This window comes from Elgaria multicarinata, chromosome 1, assembly GCF_023053635.1.
Source record: "Elgaria multicarinata webbii isolate HBS135686 ecotype San Diego chromosome 1, rElgMul1.1.pri, whole genome shotgun sequence".
Lineage (NCBI taxonomy): Eukaryota > Metazoa > Chordata > Lepidosauria > Squamata > Anguidae > Elgaria > Elgaria multicarinata.
In genome coordinates, this window is record NC_086171.1 from 141,068,399 (window position 1) to 141,091,721 (window position 23,323).

General features: G+C 40.1%; 1 protein-coding gene across 2 annotated transcripts in view; it reads right to left on the reverse strand.

The window, feature by feature from the left end:
• The window catches only part of PGM1 (phosphoglucomutase 1), a 38,780-nt gene that overhangs the window by 12,666 nt on the left and 2,791 nt on the right, over positions 1–23,323 (reverse strand). The window contains exons 1-5 of one of the 2 annotated variants that reach the window (XM_063137921.1): positions 12,094–12,366; positions 4,447–4,609; positions 3,425–3,571; positions 1,811–1,936; positions 1,065–1,255 (exon numbers count right to left, since the gene is read on the reverse strand). In XM_063137921.1, the coding sequence (XP_062993991.1) occupies positions 1,065–1,255; positions 1,811–1,936; positions 3,425–3,571; positions 4,447–4,609; positions 12,094–12,351 (885 nt within the window). In that variant the 5' untranslated portion in view covers positions 12,352–12,366. Of the gene's footprint in view, positions 1–1,064; positions 1,256–1,810; positions 1,937–3,424; positions 3,572–4,446; positions 4,610–12,093; positions 12,367–23,323 lie in introns of those variants that run through there. The other variant, XM_063137929.1, reaches the window with a different exon arrangement.

Sequence of the window (23,323 nt, forward strand, 5' to 3'; positions counted from 1 at the left end):
AAATTTAAATTTAAGTTAAAATTAAGTGTTAAAATACTGAGTGAATAAAAAGGTCTTCAGCTGGCGACGAAAGCAGTACAGTGTAGGCGCCAAGCGGACCTCTCTGGGGAGCTCGTTCCACAACCGGGGTGCCACAGCGGAGAAAGCCCTCCTCCTATATAGCATGAAGCATATAGTACGCCCTTTTATTTCAACAGGGTCTTAGAAATCTCACCCCTCTTTTTAAAATACGATCTTTCTAGACCTCATTTTGTAGGAAAGGGTTTGATGTTTTAATATAAATATGACTTGGAATATCTTGATGCTCAATTTAACATCTTGGTCAACTTAAATGAACGGAAGCCTTAGTTAATGAGGGAAAACATAACATATTTTCTGACATGTTGACCATCTCTCTTCCCTGTTTTGCTCATAAAATATATAAATTGTGACCCTATAGCTATTATTATTATTATTATTATTACTACTACTACTACTACTACTACTACTATTTAAATTTATCTACTGCCCCATAGCAGAAGCTCTCTGGGCAGTTTACAAAAGTTAAAAACAGTGAACATTAAAAACAAATATTCAAAATTTAAAACCATAAAAAGCATAAAATACAAACAAAAACAGACAATATCCATTTAAAACAACTAAAAAACAACTAAAACAACTAAAAAACCCAGCATATGCTGTTAAATGTCTGAGAGAAGAGAAAAGTTTTGACCTGGTACCAAAAAAAATAATAATGTTGGCACCAGGCAAGCCTTGTTGGGGAGATCATTCAATAACTGAGGAGCCACCACTGAAAAGGCCCTCTCCCTTGTTGCCATTCTCCGAGCTTCCCTCAGAGGAGGACCTTAGATGTTGAATAGTTTTCTAAAGCAACATTTAGCACTGAACAAGTTTCCCTCACCACTCTGGAGCATAGAAATTTCAATATAAGTTCTATTTCCTTCTACCATGGATAGGTATAGTCCAACTACTTATGAATGCGTCAACTATTTCAAGTGTCATGTATTGGCAGGAACTGTGCTTGCATTTTCGAGGAAAACCAGGGGGAGAAAACCTGAACATACCCCATCTCCATCAAAGGCTGCTCCAAAATCATACTCTCCTGTCTTCATGGTCTGGACCAGATCAGCAGCATAGGTTAAGTTTGGATCAGGATGGTGGCCACCAAAGTCCTCAAGAGGTATGCAGTTCACAGCAGAATTTGCCGGTGCTCCAAGTTCTTCACAGAGGATCTTTTTTACATAAGGGCCAACAACTGATTCAGCATTGCATGTAGAGATAAATAGAAATGCATCAACATTTGACACTTAAAAATAACCACATTCTCTAAAGATGTTGCTGCAAAGTTTGGTTATTAAGAAATGTGTATGGTTATTAACAGAATATAGTAGAGAGTTCTTGGGTATAAAACCTACAAGTCATTGGTATGCTTTTCACAAGCACTTCAAAATATAATATGCACTGAAATTGCTTTGGTGCATGATGTTCAAGAGAACCCCTTCTCATGCCAATGGAAAAAGGAGGTAGATGGAGAACTTGATAGTATTGTAATACAAGGGATAGTAAATGAAGATATACCATTAACGCTGCTACTACTTTGATTTAACAAGTGATAAAGCCTGAAAATAATAAATGGATATGACAATCCTATATGTATCTACTTAGAAGTAAGCCCCACAAGGTTCAATTGGACTTATTCCAATGTAAATTGGAATAGGACTGCAGTCTGAATCTCTCGTCATCAAGAAATGAAATACATATTCAAGCAATTTAGCAGCACAATAGTTGTACTTCTTATTCCACTACATACCTCCATGCATAGCATCTATCCGGATCTTTAGATGGTTTTGACCCGAGAGTAGTTCTTTTAGTGCACTAAAGTCAAAAATATTCCTCAACATGTTGGCATAAGCTTCTACGGAGTCCACAATTTCAACTGAAAAACAAGAAGAAATACAATTATCTGAAGCATCAGATAACATTATTTATAAAAAGTTATTATTCAATAAAAGCAGGTAATACAAGTAAATGCTTTAACCATTATTTGATAGAGCAACAGAGAAATTAACCAAGAAATGGGCTATGTTTGTATATAGCACAACTTTTGAATATTACAACATGCCCCATTTCTTGTATTTTGTAGGGGGAAAAGGCTACAAAATATGAACAGCGTCCTCACAACAACAACCCTGTGAGGTAGGTTGGACTGAGAGTCTGCGACTGGTCCAAAGTCACCCAGTGGGTTTCCATGGCCGAGTGGGGACTAGAACCTGGATCTCCCGACTCCCAGTCCGACACCTTAGCCACCGAACCACGCTGGTTCTCACCAGTGGATTACTAATCCATTATTGCATCTAACACTTAAAGTATGGAGAAAATGGCAACATACATTATCACTTTTATACTGTTCTTACTACATTCAACTTTTTATGAAAAGAAAAATGATGCCAATTTAGCACATGGAAACAGGTCAGATTATTTAGGTTAATGTGTTTATTTGTAGGAGTTACCCTCCAAATAGGTCCACAGCTGAAGGACCAGTCAGAAGACATAGAGGAAAACCGAATTCAAGAATACCAGGTACTCTATTTTAGTTCCAACCTTATAGTTTGAAAATAGTCCACTAGACCATTAACAGCATTTGAACAACTGATGCCTGTATTTGATTCCTCAATCAAAGGCCTCATATCCAACATATATAGGCTATTAACCATGAAATCAATGGGAACAACCATCTTTAGGGACCCGTAATAAACATTATTAGACCAAAAATACTAACGTTTATGATGGTAGCATCCGATCAATTAATAGCAAAGAAATGGAAAGAATCTACAGAATCTACATTGATAATATTGTAAACCTGATTTAAAACTAAGTAAAAATAATAAATTAAAAAGAGGACAGGGCTCCTGCATCTTTAATAGGTGTATAGAAGAGGAAATTTTGGGGATACAGAACAGAAAGGACAAGGTTCCTAGTAACAAATTCAAAATAAACTCTCTAAATGTAAGAAACCTGACAAAGCTGCACTAGACCAGTAAGTTGTTGTTGTTGTTATTATTATTATTATTATTATTTGCAAAGTTTATAATGGTACAATTATGCTAAATAATTCTTCAAAACAACCCTAACAATTATAGGCAGTCAGTTAATTTTTCAAACACAACATTATCGGTAATATCTCACAGTCAATTTTACAAAAACACATCAGTTATATCCGGCAAGAAATTTCAGAAGGTATGGCTTCTCATTCAAGCAACACCTAATGAAATTTCTTTTTCCATGCAACCATTAGTAGTGCACGGGCCCATGCTCTTTTGCATCTGGCCATCCTGCTGAAATATTACCATAATGTTTAAATAGCTAGCTACTGCAAGTGAGAGCTTTCATTGATAAAAGAGAGAGAAAACAGATTTTTACTTGCCTGTAAATGGTTTAAACTTGTTCTCCAAGTCAAACTGCTGCTTCCCAATGGTACCAAGGTCTACATTTAGATCTGGACATATAGCATACTCTTCAATAGTCTTGCTAATTTGGAAAATTTTATCAGTAATACCTTCAGGAGCAGGCCCTAGTGTGAAAAACAGATTTTAGCGACTGGTCACCAGAGATAGGCTAGCTTTGAAGTACAGAGGAATGAGTGTGAAGAGTATGCTAAAAGGAGGGAGATTTAATTCAGGTGATCATAACCATAACTGTCTAGATAGCACAATCAAGACACAAAGCCCATGATACCAAGGTATTTGTATGCATGTGCTCGTGAGCACCCAGACAAAAGTGGGCAATTCACTGCAGTCATTAGTTATAGGTCATGGAGAATTTAAGGAGTAGGATGGCCAGATGCAAAAAAGGGCAAGGCTCCTGTAACTTTAACAGTTGTGTACCAGAGGGAATTTCAGCAAGCGTGACAAGCTACACCTGGTGAAATTCTCTTCTACATAGCTATTAAAGGTCTCCTCTTTTGCAAGTGGCCACCCTATAAAGATGAATATTTGCTTGTTTACTCAAATAAAAAGTGCCTGGGTAAATAGTGAATGCAGCATTATCGTAGGACCATCCACTGCTGAAGCTTAGTGTACATGGGTCTGGATAAGGAACTGCTTAAGTCATTCTAATGTTTCTAAGAGAAGGAACTGGACAGAAAGTGATACTAGCAGGTCTTCAGAAAGAGGATAGTATACTAACAGTATTGCTCCACTTATGTCCTTCTTTCCTTGTTTCCTTTCAAGCTCCCTCTTCTCCCCGTCCTTTTCCTCTTCTTCTGCTCCACCCAATAGTCAAGCTGGTCTCCTTAGGTAAGCCTGTTTCATGTTCTGACAATTGTAAGCCAAGTTAAACATACTAGTGACAGCAAATGAACACTGTGTGGACAGTGTCTATATATCAGCCAATAGCAAGAGAAATGTTCAGAGGGGAGAAGTGGGGTTGAGGATCTGAAATACTCACCTCCATTTGAAGTATTGAATTTAATGCCAAAATCTCCATTAGGTCCACCAGGGTTGTGGCTTGCAGTCAAAATGATACCACCAATCGCTTTTATTTTTCTAATAATGCAAGACACAGCTGGGGTAGAAAGAATTCCATTCTGCCCAATTACTAAACGGCCAATCTAAAAAGAAGGAAAAAGGGGGGAGCACAACACTGCTTAGAGACATAGAGCTTATTAACACTAAAAAAAAAAGACTGCTCTATATGTACCAACCCTTTCTTAGACTCTTAGAAATTAGGGTGGCCGGATCCAAAAGAGGACAGGTGCCCTGCATCTTTAATAGTTGTATGGAAGTGGGAATTTTAGGCAGTGTAGCTTCTCATGCAAACACACACTGAAATTCCCTCTTTCACACAACTATTAAAGGTGCAGGATGCCTATCCCCTTTCACACCTGGTGATATTAGAAATATTCTGGAATTAAAAGCATTACCATTTTTGCTCATCTCCAACTTCAATCCTCTACACACTTACCTTGGAGCAAGACCTATTTAATTCAATGGGGCTTACTTATAAGTAAATATGCATAGGATTGCACTGTTAGGTACTTGCACTTCACTTGGTATATACATGGGACAAGAAGTTTGTCTTACTGGACTTTTAACATTTCTCCTTAATTTATTATATATTATCAATTCTCATTACGGTACTAAGGTCACATTATACCGTACTTTATTTGAAGCTAAGTGCTGTCTAAACACTTGGAAAGCCCCAGGGTGGGTGTGTGGTGGTGTGGCTTTGATTATACAATGCAGCAGTTATTGCACAACCACTCTGGGGCTTTCCAAGTCGGGAGATCCGGGTTCTAGTCCCCACTTAGCCATGGAAACCCACTGGGTGACTTTGGGCCAGTCACAGACTCTCAGCCCAACCCACCTCACAGGGTTGTTGTTGTGAGGATGAAATGGAGAGGAGGAGGAGGATGTACGCCACCTTGGGTTCATTGGATGGGGGAAAAGGCAGGACATAAATGCAATCATAAAATAAGAAAATGTCAAGACAGCCCCTAAGCCCTTGATTGGTCACCGTCCACCCAGGCAGAGGGCAGGGGATGTGACCAGCACTGGAAACCCCATGTTTTCCCTGAGGCATCAAGATTAGTTGTCGCCACCCTGCAGCAGCGAAAGTGCGGGGTTTGGGATCATCACAGCGGCGAACTACCACCATAAAGGCAGCCCCCAGTCACATGACTGTCCAAGCAAAGAAGGGCTAGAGACCCAGCAACTTGTATTGTGGCTATGTGAGTTCAGGCAACTTTTAGAATCATGTACTAACTTGCCATTCTGGTGCTGCTGGCAAGTCTCTAGCACAGTTATCAAATACCATACACATGCCACTGGCAGTAGTTAGTCATTTCTAGTTAGTCATTTCTAGTTTATCCTGATTTGAGGGTAAATCAATGCCTCCCAGTTGATCAGGCAGGGTCTCACTTAGACAGACAGGCTCAGGTTTTGCACAAAGCAATGCTATTAAATTAATCAAAGAGCAAAGTTCACCCTTTTAGAGTGCACAATTTTGTGAAGCTTTAATCCCAAGCCAAGCTCAGCATTCAGATGTTTTCTACTTGCCTTCAAGGTAATTTAGATAAATGGGGCCGATTTCCCCCCACTTAGTTATTCTGGTGCTTTCCTATTAAGAGTTAAAAAGAGCTTCGTGCCCCTTGGGACGCGAGCTATGTGAACTTCGACTCAGCCAGCCATATTCAGTAGCAATATGTAAGGGACAGAGTACACTGATAGCTTGTTGTGACTCTATGTAAGGTAATAGGAACTTTCTCAATTAGGATAAGGTTAGGTGGGGGAAGAAAGAGAGGGCGGAAATTGGTGTTAAGTTACAACTCGGACTTTATACATGCACATTACAATCCCATTTCCTCCAGCTATCCAAATAGCTCATGTGTGCAACCTCAGAGGTAAAGGATGTTTCTTAGCAGAATACAACCATGGGAATCACTGATTTCATTTTGATGCCAAGTAAAAACATAGCTTTTTAACAAAGCCTTTAAGGGTTAAATTCACCAAGATGGCACGTTGTTTTAACTGCTTTTACTACTTTTACATTGTTTTAACTTGGTTCATGGTTTAATTTGTTTTTAGCTGTGTATATTTATTGTTTTGTACTGTATGCTTTTATCTGTATGTCGCCCTGAGATCCTAATGATATAGGGTGGGATACAAATGATTTAAATAAATAAATAAATAAATAAAATCATAAAAAAGATAGTTCTGTCAAATTGTAAAGCTAAAACAAATTGCTTGAAACACTATTAAAAGACAAAATCACACTATCCAGATTATAGCATTCTACCAGCTCAAAATCATGTACCACAGGAGAGGTTTCTGTAGGTCAAGAAAAAAGCATTTAAGTAAAACATATTTCATGTGCTGTATTTCCTGTAAAGGAAAAGAAATGGATTGTTTTGGATCCCAGTTCAAAAGAGATCCACTGTATACCCTTGATGGATCCTGTCATTTAAAATTACATCATCTGTGTTTATCATCTGCTATGATAAAATTCAGAACAGGGTACATCTCTCCTTTTCCAACCATAATGCTGGCACTTGGGACTTTAAATAGTAAAGATCAGATTCCCTAATCAAGCTAACTGCTGTCTGCAGTACCATCTTCTTCTTTAGAACATCTAGCGGACAGGAAGGGAACCGGAACTACGCATCAGCATTCTAAATGTGGCTTCAGCAGCACTTTAACCATGCTATAATTACAATTCTAATTATGGGTATCACTATCTAGGCATGTGAAGCCAGGGAGCTACTAGCATATTAATTTTCCTTTAATTAAACTAAATCATCATGTAAAAAATGGAATATGCATTACTTAACTGACCAACCACTTAATATAGCGTACTCTCATAGGAGTCAGCAAGGAACAGTGTAAGAGGTAATGAATCATTTTCCTAGTTATTTATGGTCTGATTTGGAAATCTTTTGATTCATCATTACTAAAGTAATAACTGTACCTGCCTCTATCACATATTGGCAAAACTGCTGTTCACATCTAAGACGTGGCTTATTCACCTCATAATCCACATTTACAAACTTCCTTGAAAGCATACCATGTATTTCCCACAGCTATCAATGACTGAAAACCATAATAATTAAATTCAGAGGTTTTGTAAAACACACTTCACATTTAATACAATCACATTTAAGTAAAATATATTGGTATGACAAACTTGCAATGAAATCATGAGATTATCTTTTTCTTAAATTTCAGTTTCCTATTTAGGCTTGCTAAATAGCTTTTTTTTAGACCATTCTGGAACTAAGGTCGCAATCCTATACACGTTTAGACAGAAGTAAGTCCCACAACTCGCAGCATTCCCCAGGCCCTAGGGTAGCAACTATATGCCAAGTAACTTACAACAAATATCCACCAGCTTGAGTGGGCTATAAACACATGTACTATGGATTACATTGCAGTGAAATAGTCCTGCATTTTATGTTTTTTCTAGGTTGGTTTTGGGCAAGATGGGCAATAGCAACAGAGCCTATTGCACGGTCTGAGGACTAAGCAAGTGTTAGACTGATTAGTATTCTAGATGGGAGATCCATAGGAGCCCATGTAACAGCAGGTTAAATAATAATAATAATGATGATGATGATGATGATGATGATGATATTCTAAAAATCCTATCAAGATTTTACCCACAGAAAGGGCCCTCCTGTACCTGTGGGGGAGAGCGTTTGTCACCGATTCCACTCCCCCTTGCAGTCCCACAAAATCTGCTCTGGAAGAGTGTGGGAGTTGATGTGGAAGACTACAGGGGGGAGGGAAAATGGACAAATATTACCTCCTGCCTCCATTAGCATTAGCCTTCCTTGGATCCAACAGCCTTGTATGAACAGAAGGACTCTTTCCATTCATGGAATGGGTTCCTTCTGCCCATTGTCCTGAACTCTACAGCTCCATGGATGCAAAACAATTTTAAAACATCATACCCGCAATCCAATGCAAATTCTAGAAGTATAACAGTGTTAGTCTGCTGCAGAAAAGCAATGAAGAGTCATTCTGCATCTTACAGATTAATAAATTCATATTGGTATAAGCTTTCATGGGCCACAGTCTATGGCCTTAACTAGACCTACTGGTCTAGGAGGATGGAGGGGTGATGATCTCCCCCTCTGTTCACATGCAGCGCGCAACGACCTCAGAGGGAGAGGTGTCGCGCCCGCCATTTTGTTTTGTTTTTCTTAAAGCAGATGCACACGAACACTCGTGCACATCTTCTTCTTTAAGAAAAACAAAACAAAAGGGAAGTGTTTTTTAAAAAAATATACTTCCCCCACTCCCCCCATCCCACCCCGATAAGCGCAGTGCTCCTAAGGAGCTCCACACCCCGTGCGCGAGTCCCAGCTCATCACGAGGAACAGGGACAAACTGCGGCGCCCAGCCCAAGACCGTGGAAAAAGTGGGCCTAAAGTATAGGGCAAGGGAGGAATCATGTGGATGCACAGGGACGATCCCAGGGATTGCTCTGGGATTTTGCCCCATCTATGACTTCATTAGATGCATGAAGTGGCCAAAGTGGGAAATATGCATAGCTCATGTATAGATGACAAATAATTAGTAAATAAAAGCTCAAGAGACAGTAGTAACAGTAGTAGTGGGTCACAACCCTTTGCAGAGCAAGAATGAATATAAAATCCAGTCAAGTGGATACAAGATTCATACACCATACCCACTTCTGACTAGCACCATTTATAATGAAAAGGCATCGTGGTATCAGCAAACGCCTGAAGGAGGCAAATTACATTCTGTAATTACCGTTCACAGGATTTGGTAAGATCAATTTATTAATGAATTTTATCTTTGCAGCCTCATGCTAGATTCTCCCTTTGAATTATTATTTTTTTGGGGGGGAATATGATGACTTTAAGGTCTGTTACAGAATATCCTGGGAGACTGAAATGCTACTCCACTAAATCGTAACACTAAATTGTGTTACTATTTTAAAATATCTGGATTTGCGTCCACTTATATCCTTGTATTGAGATCTGTTTGGTCTGTGTATGCTTGAATACTCTTTCCTCCATTGAGTTTAACAAGCTTAAACATGCTTAAGCCTGTGTTGGATTGTGTCCTACATCACAACAACATTTTACAGGAAGTTACCGCCTTGTCACGACTCCACCTTCACTAAAAATGAGTGCCTTTAACTGTGGATATTAGCTATTCAGTGTAACACAGATACACCAGAGCAGATGTTTACACCTATGCATCTAGACTGTGAGAAGGGAAGAGCATACCTTTATCATTCATTTACATCCCCAAACAATTTGTGCATCAAACGAGAAACTGCCTAATTATTTGAGTTGCTAAGCATGGTTCCTCCACAGTGATGAAAGCTGAGACTTCCAACATCTTTGTAAGCAGTTATAATTAAGCATTTAACTTTCTGAGATGTTAACTGGAAAATGTCTAATTCAAGAGATCTTTGGTCATCTTGATAACACAAGGTCAACTTCAATGGTTTTGAGAAGATGCCTTTCATATCAATATTTGTTCTGCTTCTTCACACAGCGCATATATAATTTGCTGCCATAAGACGTGGAATGGGATAAGACTATCAATAGCTACTAGTCATGAAGGCCAGTATCAGAGGTAGCATGCTGGTGAACATCAGCTGCTGGGAAACATCAGCAGAAGAGGACTATTGCCCTCATGTCCTGTTTGTGGCCTTCTCATAGGCATTTGAATGGCCACTGTAGCAAAAGGATGCTGAACTAGACAAGACTTTGGTCTGATCTAGCAGAGCTCTTTTTACGTTCTCATATCAACATACTCAGGGACCCACACATTTTGGCTTGACTTAATAGGCAGTCAGTTGTGATTGATTCTGATGCTTTCCCTGTCTCAAATCCTTACCAAAATTCAGCATGAATTGAGAAGTCTTTCACCCCCTCTTATGTGTTGGGGAATGGAAGAAGGGGTTCTCACCTTGTGCTGAGCTCTGGAGCAGGGAAAAGCTGTTTGCTCTAAAGCTCAGTGAGATGCATGATACACCTCCTCTGACTCTGGAGGGTGGGGCAATGAAGTTTACAATGAACAGGTGCTCTTAGCAGAGGTCCAGGGTCATTTTCCTGGCAAGAGGATTTGTGAAAGTCTATGCATTCCAGTCTTCCTCAAACTGATGCCCTCCACATGTGTTGCATTACAACTCCCATCATCCACAGGCAGCATGGCATATCTCTACTTTAAATAAATTGGTCTGGTTCATATATCATACTAAACCTGAGTTTAGCATAACAAGAATAAGCTGCAGCAAGTCTTGGACTAACACCTCCCCCTTACCATGCCTTTCACAGGGAGTTCAGAAGCATTCACATCCAGTTTAGATTAATCACAGCTTATTGTGTTAACTGAACCCAACAAACATGGGCTAATATGAACTATGATTTCTTTAAAACAAGTCAACTTCAAACAATGAGTTATGAAGCTAACTTGTGTGTTTTTTAAAAACAACAACAACACACTGTTAACATTAACCACAGTTTACAATTTGAACAACACACTAAACTGTAGTTAATTGGAACTGTTGACAATCTTCTGCTCGTGGCCATGCTGGAGGAGGAGAAGGGTAAGCAACTGAGCCCAAGACTTGCTATGAGTTCTTCTTGTCAAACTAAATGGTATACTATGATGCCTGAACATTGCCATTGTTCTCGACAGGTTATTCTGAACTACTTGTTCTCAAATGAATAGCTTCTGCTAATGAAATAGTTAAACTACCAAGAGAAACTGGCAGGCATTTTCATATAGGAAATATTAAACCTACACTGGATAGAATGTACATTTGATTTCTCTTTGGTGTTTACAATATTCACATGTGGTACAAACAGCAGAAGAGAGGCTCAAACTCAAATGCACTTTTTAACATTATCTATTTAAACTTTACCATGAAATCAACTATAAATTTAACAACCCTGTACTGAACATTAGAAATAATTTCTAACATATGGAATTTAGCCAGAGTGGAAGCTTACTGTGTAAAAGAGGTCCTGCATTACTCTAACCTATCCAACATCATGGTTTTCAAACACTCTAGTTATTCTCATGACACAGCTATTTATATCCATTGAGAAACTGAAAACATGCTTTGTCGGTTCATCTACTGAGTGGCTCAGATGAAGAATGAAAGCGCTTCGACTGTTCTAAGAAGAATAAAACAGAACAAAACACAAGATCTATTTCTCAAGCCAGCCTGTTTTTTTTTTAACTATACCACTATATTTGGACATAGTAATCTAGTAACAGAATTTGTAACCAGTCACTTGCTGTAGACCACATAGAAACAAGTAACAAAATATTTCTATACTTGCAAACATTTCCTCTCAAGTTCAACTTTTTTCAAAGCTAAACCACAGAAAAACATAGAACAGTAAATGTTTTCGATGCTACTAAATTAGCTTTCCCCCGCCCCCCATGAAATCTGTTTCTTACGATCCTTAACAGTCAACTAACAGCATCCTGGTAAAAATGTGTATTAGTGCATTACAAAATTCAGAGAACATCTGACATGCTAAGGATGAGCATATCAGAGATCTGTTAGGTATTAGTGGCGTAATCATAGTTATGATATACCAACCCCATTGGCAGCGGCCATCTGAACTATGAGTTTTATTGCAAGCTTATTAAAATATCTCCCATCTCCTCCAACCACCATGGTAGATCCTTGTCGATCTCTTAGGTCTATGGAAAAAAATATACTCTGGATAAAATTGTGCAGGTAGTTTAGCCTGGTCTGAAAAATGTATGTCTTCTTCCGTAATCCACTAGTTCCTGGTTTCTGGTCATAATAAGGTGCTGTTGGCAAGGTCAGTATCGGCAGTGGACCGTCTTCCATGATCCTTTTTCGGACAAATACATTAAAAATAAAGTTATAACAATATTGAATATATATTATATATTTGAAATCAGCCTTGAAAATGGCATTAGCAGATCTCCTGGTTAGAGGTTCAGTGAAGTAGTTCTGTACCCTAAAATAGCTCCTTGAACCTTTAGCTCAATGTGGTTTCTGTAACTGAAGAACTTTTCTTGCACTTGCTCTGGAAGATCACTGTCAGAGAGAATACATACAATTCCACACTGCAATCCCTCAGGAAAATGGATGTTGTGGAGGTCTGTAAAGCCTTTTGATCACTACAGCAGCAGGGTTCTGCAACTCCAGGGTCACCACCGACGGGATTCAACAGTGCTGAACTCTGCCCGGTATTCGTTTTTGGGTGGAGGAGATGGGTACAGAAAGCTGTTCAGGAGGTCAATCTGCTCAGTCGGAAGCAATGATTGATTTGTCACCACCAAGCTGTGCTTTCCAAACCAATGCGAAGCTAGAGTGCTTTTAGCCAGATAAGCAGGTTTATAAATGACTGCCTGGTGCCCAGCAGTGGCTCCCACGGTTAAACAGTCCTCATGAAGAGGTGAATGCCGAGAAGGTAAGCCTTGTTAGAAGTGTGGTAATGCAGCGCTACAGTTATTTTGTGGCGCCTAGCAAATTAAAGGTCACTCTTAAAATGGAAGTCGGGACTTCTCAATTACCTACAGTTTTTTACAGTGTTATTTTAATAGCCAGAAAGCTCTCTAAGCGCCTGAGTGTGATAATGCCAACTGTAACTGAAGTAATGCAACAATCAGAAGTTACCTGACAATGCCAAGTTTTGCTGTTGATTTTCAACCGCTCTTGGACACAGTGCAGTAAAACTTATACAATTTCAAATGGCTTGTGTCAAATTCACCTCATTTTAAGCAAGGTAATTTATCACAGCATCTTTATTAGAAATGCTGGTTTACAAAATGTATTGTAATGCATGTGATGGGAGTCTGTTGTTCTGAACATTCCATTTTTAAAAATATTTTGATCTGGAATGATGTGGTGTGGGTTTTTTTTGGTGTTTTTTTTAAAGCAACTCATGGGTTTCACAGAACTGACTTGAAACATTTGACCTTAAAAAGATTTGGGATATGCAAAACCATCTCTTAATGGTTATCTTGTCCCATATCCTTTTTGCCCCGAGCTCAAAGGGTTTTGCACAAGCAATTAGGACAAACCTGTCATCCTTCTACTTAAATTCCTACAGTAGCATGCTGAACTGATGAGTACTAGTCCTGATGGCTATATGCTACCTCCAGTACTATAGGCAGAATGCTTATGTTCATCAGTTACTACAGAACATAGGTGTGAGGGTGCTTTTTCACTCATTTCCTGCTTGAGGGTTTCCCATGGGAAGCTGGTCTAGGCGGAGCCTTGGTCTGATCCAGCATGACTCTTATGTTCTTATAATCATTTGCAAAGCTTTTTTTTATGAAGTTCCTTCTTACCATTGGGGCAGGCCAAATACGTTGCTCACAAATTATGTGTGATAATGGGCAGTTCACATATAGCTTCCTATTCCTCTGCAAAACCAGGCACCAACCTGGCAAAAACATGGAAAATTTAGAAGGAGCCGCTCCAAAACCAAAATGCCTGGGTGAAAAGGTCACTTGATAAAACGAGAAAGAGGTAAAGAAAGTGTTCACAGTAAACCCAAAGTACATGTAAATCACAGCATGACTTAAATGTAAGTCGATCCTATTTGCTAGGGCAAAATTTACAGTTTTCAAAATATGGATTGTTGAACTATGGATTGGTATATGTATGGAAATCAATAATGTATTTACAGGATAGTATTCTGTATATATTTGTTTGTTTGTTTATTACATTTTTATACTGCCTAGCAGCCAAAGCTCTCTGGGCACTGCACAATTAAAAACCATAAAATATAACAAGAATAGATAAATTTAAAACAGCACTCTATTATTTGTTCTTTGTAGCTTCACCTCTGAGAAGAAAGCTGGCACAATGCATAGTACAGAAAATGACAAGTTGAGTGCAACAGGAGAAAATAATGTTGTATTTATAAAATCCTGCCTTCATAAAAATAATAAAATCCTTGCAATGTGTTAAATTCATAGATAGAGACTTCCCTCTTGTGGTAAATACTGCAAATGCACATCCCAGAGGAAAACCAAGTACATTCCTGACACACAACAGGACTCCTTCCTGCTTTCTGTAGACTGAGGATTTACAAATAAAACTTAGCTATAACTGAAGCTGTAACTTTGGAAAAAGAATTTCCCATATGGTTTTCTATTAGCATTGGGACACTAAATTACTATTAAAAACCATCTCTTTCTCACTCACTCAAAAAGCCCAAAAGGTAGAGGGCAGCAGCAGTGACTGGAAGAAACAAGAGCACAAAACTGTAACCGCTGCCAGGAAGAAGAAATACTGTAGCCAAATGCATTTTCAGTTCAAAACGCTTCTTCTGTGGCAATTCAGCTTATTCAATTCTCGCATAAGTAGCATTATTTCGGCTGTCTCCGAGAGTGGCTGATGTGGATTAAGGACCATTTTGAACCTAACCAGAACAAGAGGCTGCAAACTGGGATTCATTAACAAAACTGACTGTCTTCCTTATAGTCTGAAAATGTGAGAGATCTACACCTACTAGTAGAAAGAAACAGTATTTATTTCACATTTGGTTACATATTGTGCATATGTTTACTATCCAACAATCTGGGTGTGCTTTGTAGTGTCATTACCTTCAGTTCTTATTAACTTGGTTTACTCTACGCTAGTGTACCTCAGCCTAGGTAGCTTATTTTGAGGGAGTAAACCAGCATTCCATCTTAGTCTCTTTTTTAAATGATCTTGCAATTCAATTTCCACAAAACACATTGGGGATGACCCCATAGTCCTCCCCACCAACCCCTTGAAACCCCAATTCATATTTCTTTTCCAGTTTTAAAATGAGGAGGAATTCCAATCCATTAAATACTGTGAGAATAATCTCAAAGGAATCAAAAGTATGTCTTCTCTTATACTGTCTTAAAAAGAAACAATAACTTAATCTGAAGGAGAATGAGGTTTTGTTGGAGGATGGCCTACACTTCTGGTACAAATAACAAACTACTTCTAGAAATCTGACAGTTATCTCAGATATTTAATTTCACTAGTTGCTGCCATTAAAGATGATTTCCATATTAAGTACAGGCACAAGTTAATGATAAAAAAATACCTCTACTTTTTCGTTAAAAACATACTGAAAAAATATAGATCACTTCATACCATTGACAGTGGCTCCGAAGAGTGTATTGACTGCATTTTTCAGGCATCTGAATGCCTTACAGGTGTTACAGAAAAGATACAGCCAACCAGTGTGGTGTAGTGGCTAAAGTGTTGGACTGGGAGTCAGGAGATCTGGGTTCTAAACCCCACTCAGCCATGGAAACCCACTGGGTGACTTCGGGGCAGTCACAGGCCTTTGCTAGACCAGTGGTTATCCCAGGCTAATACCCAGGATCGCCCCTGTGAGTGCAGATGGCGCACAGGGGATCCTGGGCTCAGGCAGGGATCAACCCACCCTGGCCCCGGGATATAAGCCTATCCTTTCCCCCTGCTTTTTCCCACGGTCTTGGGCTCAGCCTGAGACCGCGAGCATGTGGCCCATTTCCGCAGCTTTTTCCTAGCTCCACGCGATTACTCGTGCAGAGCCAGGAGCCGCGCACAGGACGCAGCGCTTCTCAGGGGCCATCGGGGCTGCGCCCATCGGGGCTAGGGTAGGGGGAGAGGGGAAATGTTTTTTTTAAAAAAAAACAAAAAAAAACACAACCCTGCCTTTACGCGCTCGTGTACTGCCGGCCCTTTAAAAGTAAAAAAAAAAAAGGTGAGCATGACAGCTCTCTTCTTGAGCTCATCGCACCTTGCATGTAAACGAGGGCGAGAACTCATGTTATTCATAACGTGAGGTCTCCCCTCCTCTCCCCCGGATTTTCAGGTAGGTCTAGCAAAGGCCACAGACTCTCAGCCCAACCTACCTCACAGGGTTGTTGTTGTGAGCATAAAATGGAGAGGAGGAGGATTATGTACGCCGCCTTGGGTTCCTTGGAGGGAAAAAGGTGGGATATAAATGCAATAATAAAAAAAAAACAGTGGAAATTCTGAAACCTAAATTTTGCCATATGTTTATGAAGCTGCTTCTACGAAGCTGGTCCTTTTCTTGTTGTTCTGCATGTAGCTCTCACTACCAGGCATTTGCAGTAGCTTCACGTGGTTCCATAAGAGACCTTGGATTGTAAAAAAAAAGATGGGAGCACTACCCATCCTGAATATTTGCTCTTTATCATTCTCATTCATAAAACAAACTGAACTTATACACCAACTGCTAGTTTCAAATTCCACTGTTGTCAGTCTTTCGCCATAATTGATCAACAGCACAATTGCTTTCCTTCAGGAATACTGGATAGTCATAGTTGAATGGATAAAAGTGAATTTGCATCTTATTGTCATAGGTCCACAAATGAGATATAGGGTATAAATGCCTTAACTGTGTGCCTCAGACTAAAGGCATGCAGTACTGTACTCCTCAGAGCACTGACAAGCCACATAGAAGAATTAAACACTATTCCTTCACTTATTCCTTGTGATCAGCAACACAAGAATAGATTCTCAGTGACAGGTAACACGAAAATTTAGCAAGCTGTTGTTGGTGTAGTAGAATGAGTTGGACAGTTCAGTCAAAAAGATCACCGAGTGGCCTATGGCAAGTAATTCTCGTTGTCTAACCTACCTTGCCTGTTCTTGTGAGTATTAAATAGCATAAGTGCATATTTGCTACCTTGAGCTACTTGGAAGGAGATCAGGAAACAAATACAATTTTAAAAACAGGTCCAGTTCAGAGTTAATGGCAAAACATGCTTTCTTTATTTCTTACAGTTTTAAACCACTTAATAACTGAAGCTCTCTGGGCAGTCCACAAAAATTAAAATCACAAACCATTTATTTATTTACTGTAATTTTAAACTGCCCAATAACTGAAGTTCTCTGGGTGGTGTACAATACATTAAACACACACACACACACACACACACACACAAAAAAAAACAAAACAAAAAACACTGCAGAATAAAACTAAGATAAAACCAGCAGCAACGAATAAAGCCATTATATCATCATAAAATCAAATTAAACCAGAATAGAGTACTAAAATCACTATAAGCAGTCCTTAAAATGCCTTGGCAAATAAAGAAGTCTTCAGCCAGCACTGGAAATACTATAATATAGTTACCAGGTGAGCCTTTCTGGGAAGAGCATTCCACAAATGGGGTGCCACCACTGAAAAGGCCCTCTCTCCTCCCCACCCACTTCACCACATTTGGTGAAGGCACCTGGAGAAAGGCCTCAGATGAAGATCTTAACTATTTCCTACCTTGTGAACCAATTGTGGTGAGCCTCAGGCTCACACCCTAACCACTTTCTTCTTTCACATTGAAGAAGACATTGGAAGTTCTTTCTTCCAGTTTTAAACAAACCAGTTCCCCATGACATCCAAACACATGAAACTTGTTTGTTTCAAATTCTAGTTCGTAATGTCATGCAAAATCAAACAATGGAGTGGAGTGAATAGATTCCTCTTGAAAGGAAAGATACCTGAAGGAAAAAAGCTGAAGAACGGGAAATTTATATTGGCATGTGTATGTGCAAAGCTGCCTAGAGTACGTTGGAATGTGGATGACAGAACAATAGGTCCAAAGAAGGAAAGGACATCAGATAAGATAAACAGAGGTGATGGTTGTATAATAAACATTCCTGAATTATACAACAGGTGAAGTGATGGTAGCACAATCTGGGTCTCTGCCCAAAAGATGATCCCTTTTAGCAAAGGAATGGAAAAATATATTAGATACACCAAAGTTTAGCAGAACTTTTGAGGGAGAACAAACACCAAGAAGTAGCAAATGTGTATGTAGTAATTTTACTATGTAAAGTTAATTCACACTTGCTAGGAGTAAGCCCCATTGAACCAATTGAGATTTACTTCTGAGTAGTCATGCATCCACTACATTTTACAAAGTTCAGGCAAGGGATTTTCACCATGGCCAGGAACATCTGCTTCTCCTCACCCCCAGTTTTTGTTCTGACTGCCTAGCAAATGATAATAGAGCTCATGGCTTAATGCAATACTTTCTTTGAGCCAACTACAAGGCAAGACGCTTCCATAGATAACTGCTTCGAACATTCCCTGGTTTATATTCTGAAGTGACCATTTCAAGTAACAAACTCATGCATACCAAGCATTATGTCACACAGGTTGCATATTTTAATAACCAAATCAAAAACACTTTTAACAAACCCCAAGGCATAACGACCCTGTTCAGACGCCACGCTACACCACGGTGATTAAGCATTTTGAGCTAAACATCATGGTTTAGTATGTCGGGTGAATCATGACTCAGTGTGTCATGTGAACCATTCCTAACCATGTTGGCTACATGCTAAACATTAAGGTTAATGCATTCCCTTAACCATTTTGTGGTTAAGCATGGTTTAGCGTGTTGTCTGAACCAGGCCAACCAGTTTAAACACACTCACTAACCATTTACTGCAAAAGTGTTAGCAGCCTAACCATAGTTTAGCATGTTGTTTGAATAGACCCTTCATTTATTTATTTCATTTATATCCCGACTTTTTTCCTCCAAGGAACCCAAGGCAGCATACATAATCCTCCTCCTCTCCATTATATCCTCACAACAACTTCCATTTACCAAGAAACTAAACTTTTCAGTCCTATCAGTGCAATCCTATGCATGCATACTCTGAAATATGTTCCAATGCCTTACTCCCAGAAAGAGTCTGCATAGGATTTAGGGATGTGCACGGACCCCCCGATCCGCTTCTCTTCCAGATTCGCAACTTCCAGATTGGGTCCGTTCTGCCTATGGTCCGCTCCGCTTCGCTGCGAAGCTCTGGATCCAGATCGGAGCTCTGCTTTTTCGCCCATAGACTTGTATTGAAATCCAAAAACGCCTACAACTTTTTTTCTGTTAATGTTAGAAACCTCAAACTCGGCACCATGATAGCTTATCCATGTATACACATGCATGCCAAGCCTCAAGCAATTCCAAGCATCCCCTGATTTTGGGGGAATTTTTGAAAATCTGACACCCCATTTTCAGAAATGGGATTTATTCTGACATTTTTACAGATAAAAACTTTGAAGCAGGCACCCTCACAGATGCCATCTAGATCCACATTCATGGAAAATTTCAAGCAAATCCCATCATCCCCTGATTTTTGGCGGCTTTTTTCCCTTTTAACTCACCCCAATTCAAGTCTTATGCTAGAACTCCGTCAATTTTCACGTTAGAAACCTCAAATTAGGCACCATGACAGCTGATCCATGTATACATATGCATGCCAAGCCTCAAGCAAATCCAAGCATCCCCTGATTATTGGGGGATTTTTGAAAATCTGACACCCTATTTTCAGAAATGGGATTTACTCCAACATTTTTACAGATAAAAACTTTGAAGTGAGCACCCTCACAGATGCCATCTAGATCCACATTCATGGCAAAGTTTCAAGCAAATCCCATCATCCCCTGATTTTTGGCGGGTTTTTTTCCCTTTTAACTCACCCCAATTCAAGTCTTATGCTAGAACTCCGTCAATTTTCACGTTAGAAACCTCAAATTAGGCACCATGACAGCTGATCCATGTATACACATGCATGCCAAGCCCCAACCAAATCCAACCTCCCCTGATTATTGGGGCATTTTTGAAAATCCAACACCCCAGTATCTCAGGGATTTTTAAAGCTGCAGACAGCTCAATGGGCTTTTTCCTTTATGGCCATTTCAAAGGACATCCCAATATGCCATGAATTGGGGAGTAGATAAACTTAAATATGAATCTTCTTCCACACTTGAAAAATTTATTTGGAACTTCAAAAAGTCTAAGTGAGCGCAGGAAGGACTTATCCCCTGAGTCAAAGCAAGACACACACAAACCATCTCTGCGAGGCGGGCACAGAGGAGAACAGGCAGCACTGGGAGCAAGCATGCCGGAGGCTTGTGGGGTTGAACCACAAAGCCCATCATGTAGTAAAGCTCCCAGGCACCAGGCGGGCAGAGAGACAGGCAGAGATGCCAGAGATCTATGGGGAAGTCAGTCCCAGCAGATGCCCCACCACAACAGCACCCAGGCGGAGGAGGAAGGCAGGCATGGAGCAGACATTTCTGGGGGCACAATGAAGTGAGCCAAGGATTGTTTCAAAGCTAGTAATGCAAACCATCCCTGTGAGCCGGGCACAGAGGAGGACAGGCAGCACTGGGAGCAAGCATGCCGGAGGCTTGTGGGGTTGACAAAGGTACCTCTCACGCTTTTTTTACCCTATTTTTTAAAAAAATATAGCAAGCAACGCAGCATGCAAAGTGCTGAAAATAGGCTCAAAATTACCCCCACCCACGACTCTCTAAGCACAGCAAGTTTCAAATAGCTTGAAAAACAAAAAAGTTATCCATCTTTTCCGCAATGCAATCCTATGGGCGAAAAAATCCAAAATGGCGGGTGGAGTGCTCCGCGAAAAGAGAAGCAATCCGCTTATGGTTGCTTCTCTTCGCCATGCTTCTCCAGCCCCCCGATCCGCTTCTCCTCCACCTGTAATGGAGGCGGATCACCCCGATCCACTTCTGCTTCTCCAATCCAAGGAGAAGCGGATCACACCCCTAATAGGATTACAGCCCAAATTGTATTGTGGCACTGATGTTTCCCTATAAAGGATAATCTCAGGTAGTAAACTACCTTTTCCTGTCATTCCTTACTGTGCCAGAATGACCCAGATGGAAGCAACTCCTAATTACTAATATTCCCCCCCCACACACACACACACCGTGCAATCTCCAACTACTGCATGTGGCTTACAGTAAAAGTTATTACAGTCAGGATGCAAGGCCAGTGGGATACTTCTGCTTAGTGTCACTTTTACTTCTGAAGCCAGGTCCTTTCTTAAAGCAGAGGTGTTTGGCCTGCAGCTCCTATCAGCTCCCCAGATGTTTTGGCCTGCAGCTCCCATCAGCTCTAGCTAGCATAGCCAAGAGTGAAGAATGATCGGGAATGTAGGTCAAAACATAAAAACACAAGTTGTCCACCCCAGCCTATGGCCTTAAGTCTTCAAAATTTCCAGAAAATCCACATCATTGTTCATGATGATGAGGGCTGATGGGAGTTGTAGGCCAAAACATCTGGAAGACCAAAAGTTGTCCACCCCTGTACTAAAGCCACAGCTATTGCCAGTTAGCCACTTCTCCTGAAGGTGGTGCAAAGTCCTCCCATACTATACTTTGGAGATGGCCCTAACTGCTGTTCTCCAGCACAGCCATGGAGCCTTTGGCTTTCAGTATATTTAAAATTCCAATTATGGGGACTTCACCAAGAAAGCCTCTGCAGACACAGTCCTGACATGGTGCACTAGTAAATTAGAAGGACATTCTTGGTTGAAATTGAGGATCAAAGGAACTGAGAGCACACATGACATTTCAGGAATGTTAGGCCACTTAGGGTTCAATAGATCAAAATCTAGCATCTTGACCTGCTCTGGAAGTTAGTTGGAAACCAATACATATGCTGGAGCACCAAGTGATGTACTCTCAGTCTCCACTTCAGACCCAGCCTGGTTAGGAGACAGTCATTAGATTCTGAAGGAACTAAAATTTTCAAACAGTTTTCAAGGTTAGTTACATGCTGAGGGGCTGCAACTTTTTCACCAACTGGAGGCAGTCAAACATATTCCTAGCCACCACTGCCATGCATAGCAATGAATCCAGGCTCACCCCCAGACAAGGCACTTTAGTGATGGGGGTGGAAGGAGGTTTCGAGCCAAGTACTGCTGATCTAGTTACTTAGTGTGTTGTCATTCTTTTACATCAACAACTCTCTACACAAAATTAGGTGCCTTACACAGCAATCCTATAGATGTCATAAAGTCAAAGCCACTATGCTGAATTACTCTTATGAATGTGTTTATTTCATGGTTCATCATGTCCAAATTCAGAGTTTTAGGAGAGTCACAATTTTGGATGCCATCTTGAGAATGTATAAATCCTCTTCAACACACTAAAATCTAAACACCCCTTCTAAACCAACTACAAGCTGCCTGCATATACTGAACTACAAACAAACCTGTCTCTCTCCCACTTCAAACTAACAATGTTAGTTTTCAACCACTCCCAACTGGCAATTTGAGAGTGAGAGTTCTCTGTAAACACAACACTTTTTTTGGACGTGTTAAAGGGGAATCTTTTTTTTCTAAATCTAAAGATATCTCTACTGCATATTTAGAAATGTGCAGCCCAGTCCTATCTATGTTTACTCCCAAGTAAATCCAGGTGTGTTCAAAGGAGCTTACTCCCAAGTAAGTGTATTTAGGATTGCAGCCAATATATTGATTAAGAACAGAAATGGTTCCAGTATGAAATTAAAGAAACATTAGATGAGGACTCTTGGGTGACCCAATTTCTTACTCATCCTTCATGTCCTGGCATTACTCAGATGCAAACAAACTCACTGCTATTGGAGTGCTGCTCAGTCTGCTGGAAATGTGCCATGTTCCATTAAGATCCTTTGGGTACACTTCCAAAATCTAGACAAACCAGCCTTTATATTTAGCTGAAGCCAATCCCAATGATTCCCCATTTGTACAGTCCCTGCAGACAGTAAGCACTTAGTGCTCCAGCATATATACATTGGTTTCCAACTAACTTCCAGAGCAGGTCAAGATGCTGGATTTTGATCTATTGAAACCTAAGTGGCCCAACATTCCTAAAATGTCACTTGTGTCCTCAGTTCCTTTGATTCTCAACTTCAATCAAGAATGCCCTTCTAATACATGGCTAAACATGTATAAGATTGTGCCCCAAGAGACACACATCCTTTCTACACCTAAAGATTATCCCAGGAAATTGGAGGGATCGTCCCTGTCTGCTCCCGGGATCCCCTGTGTG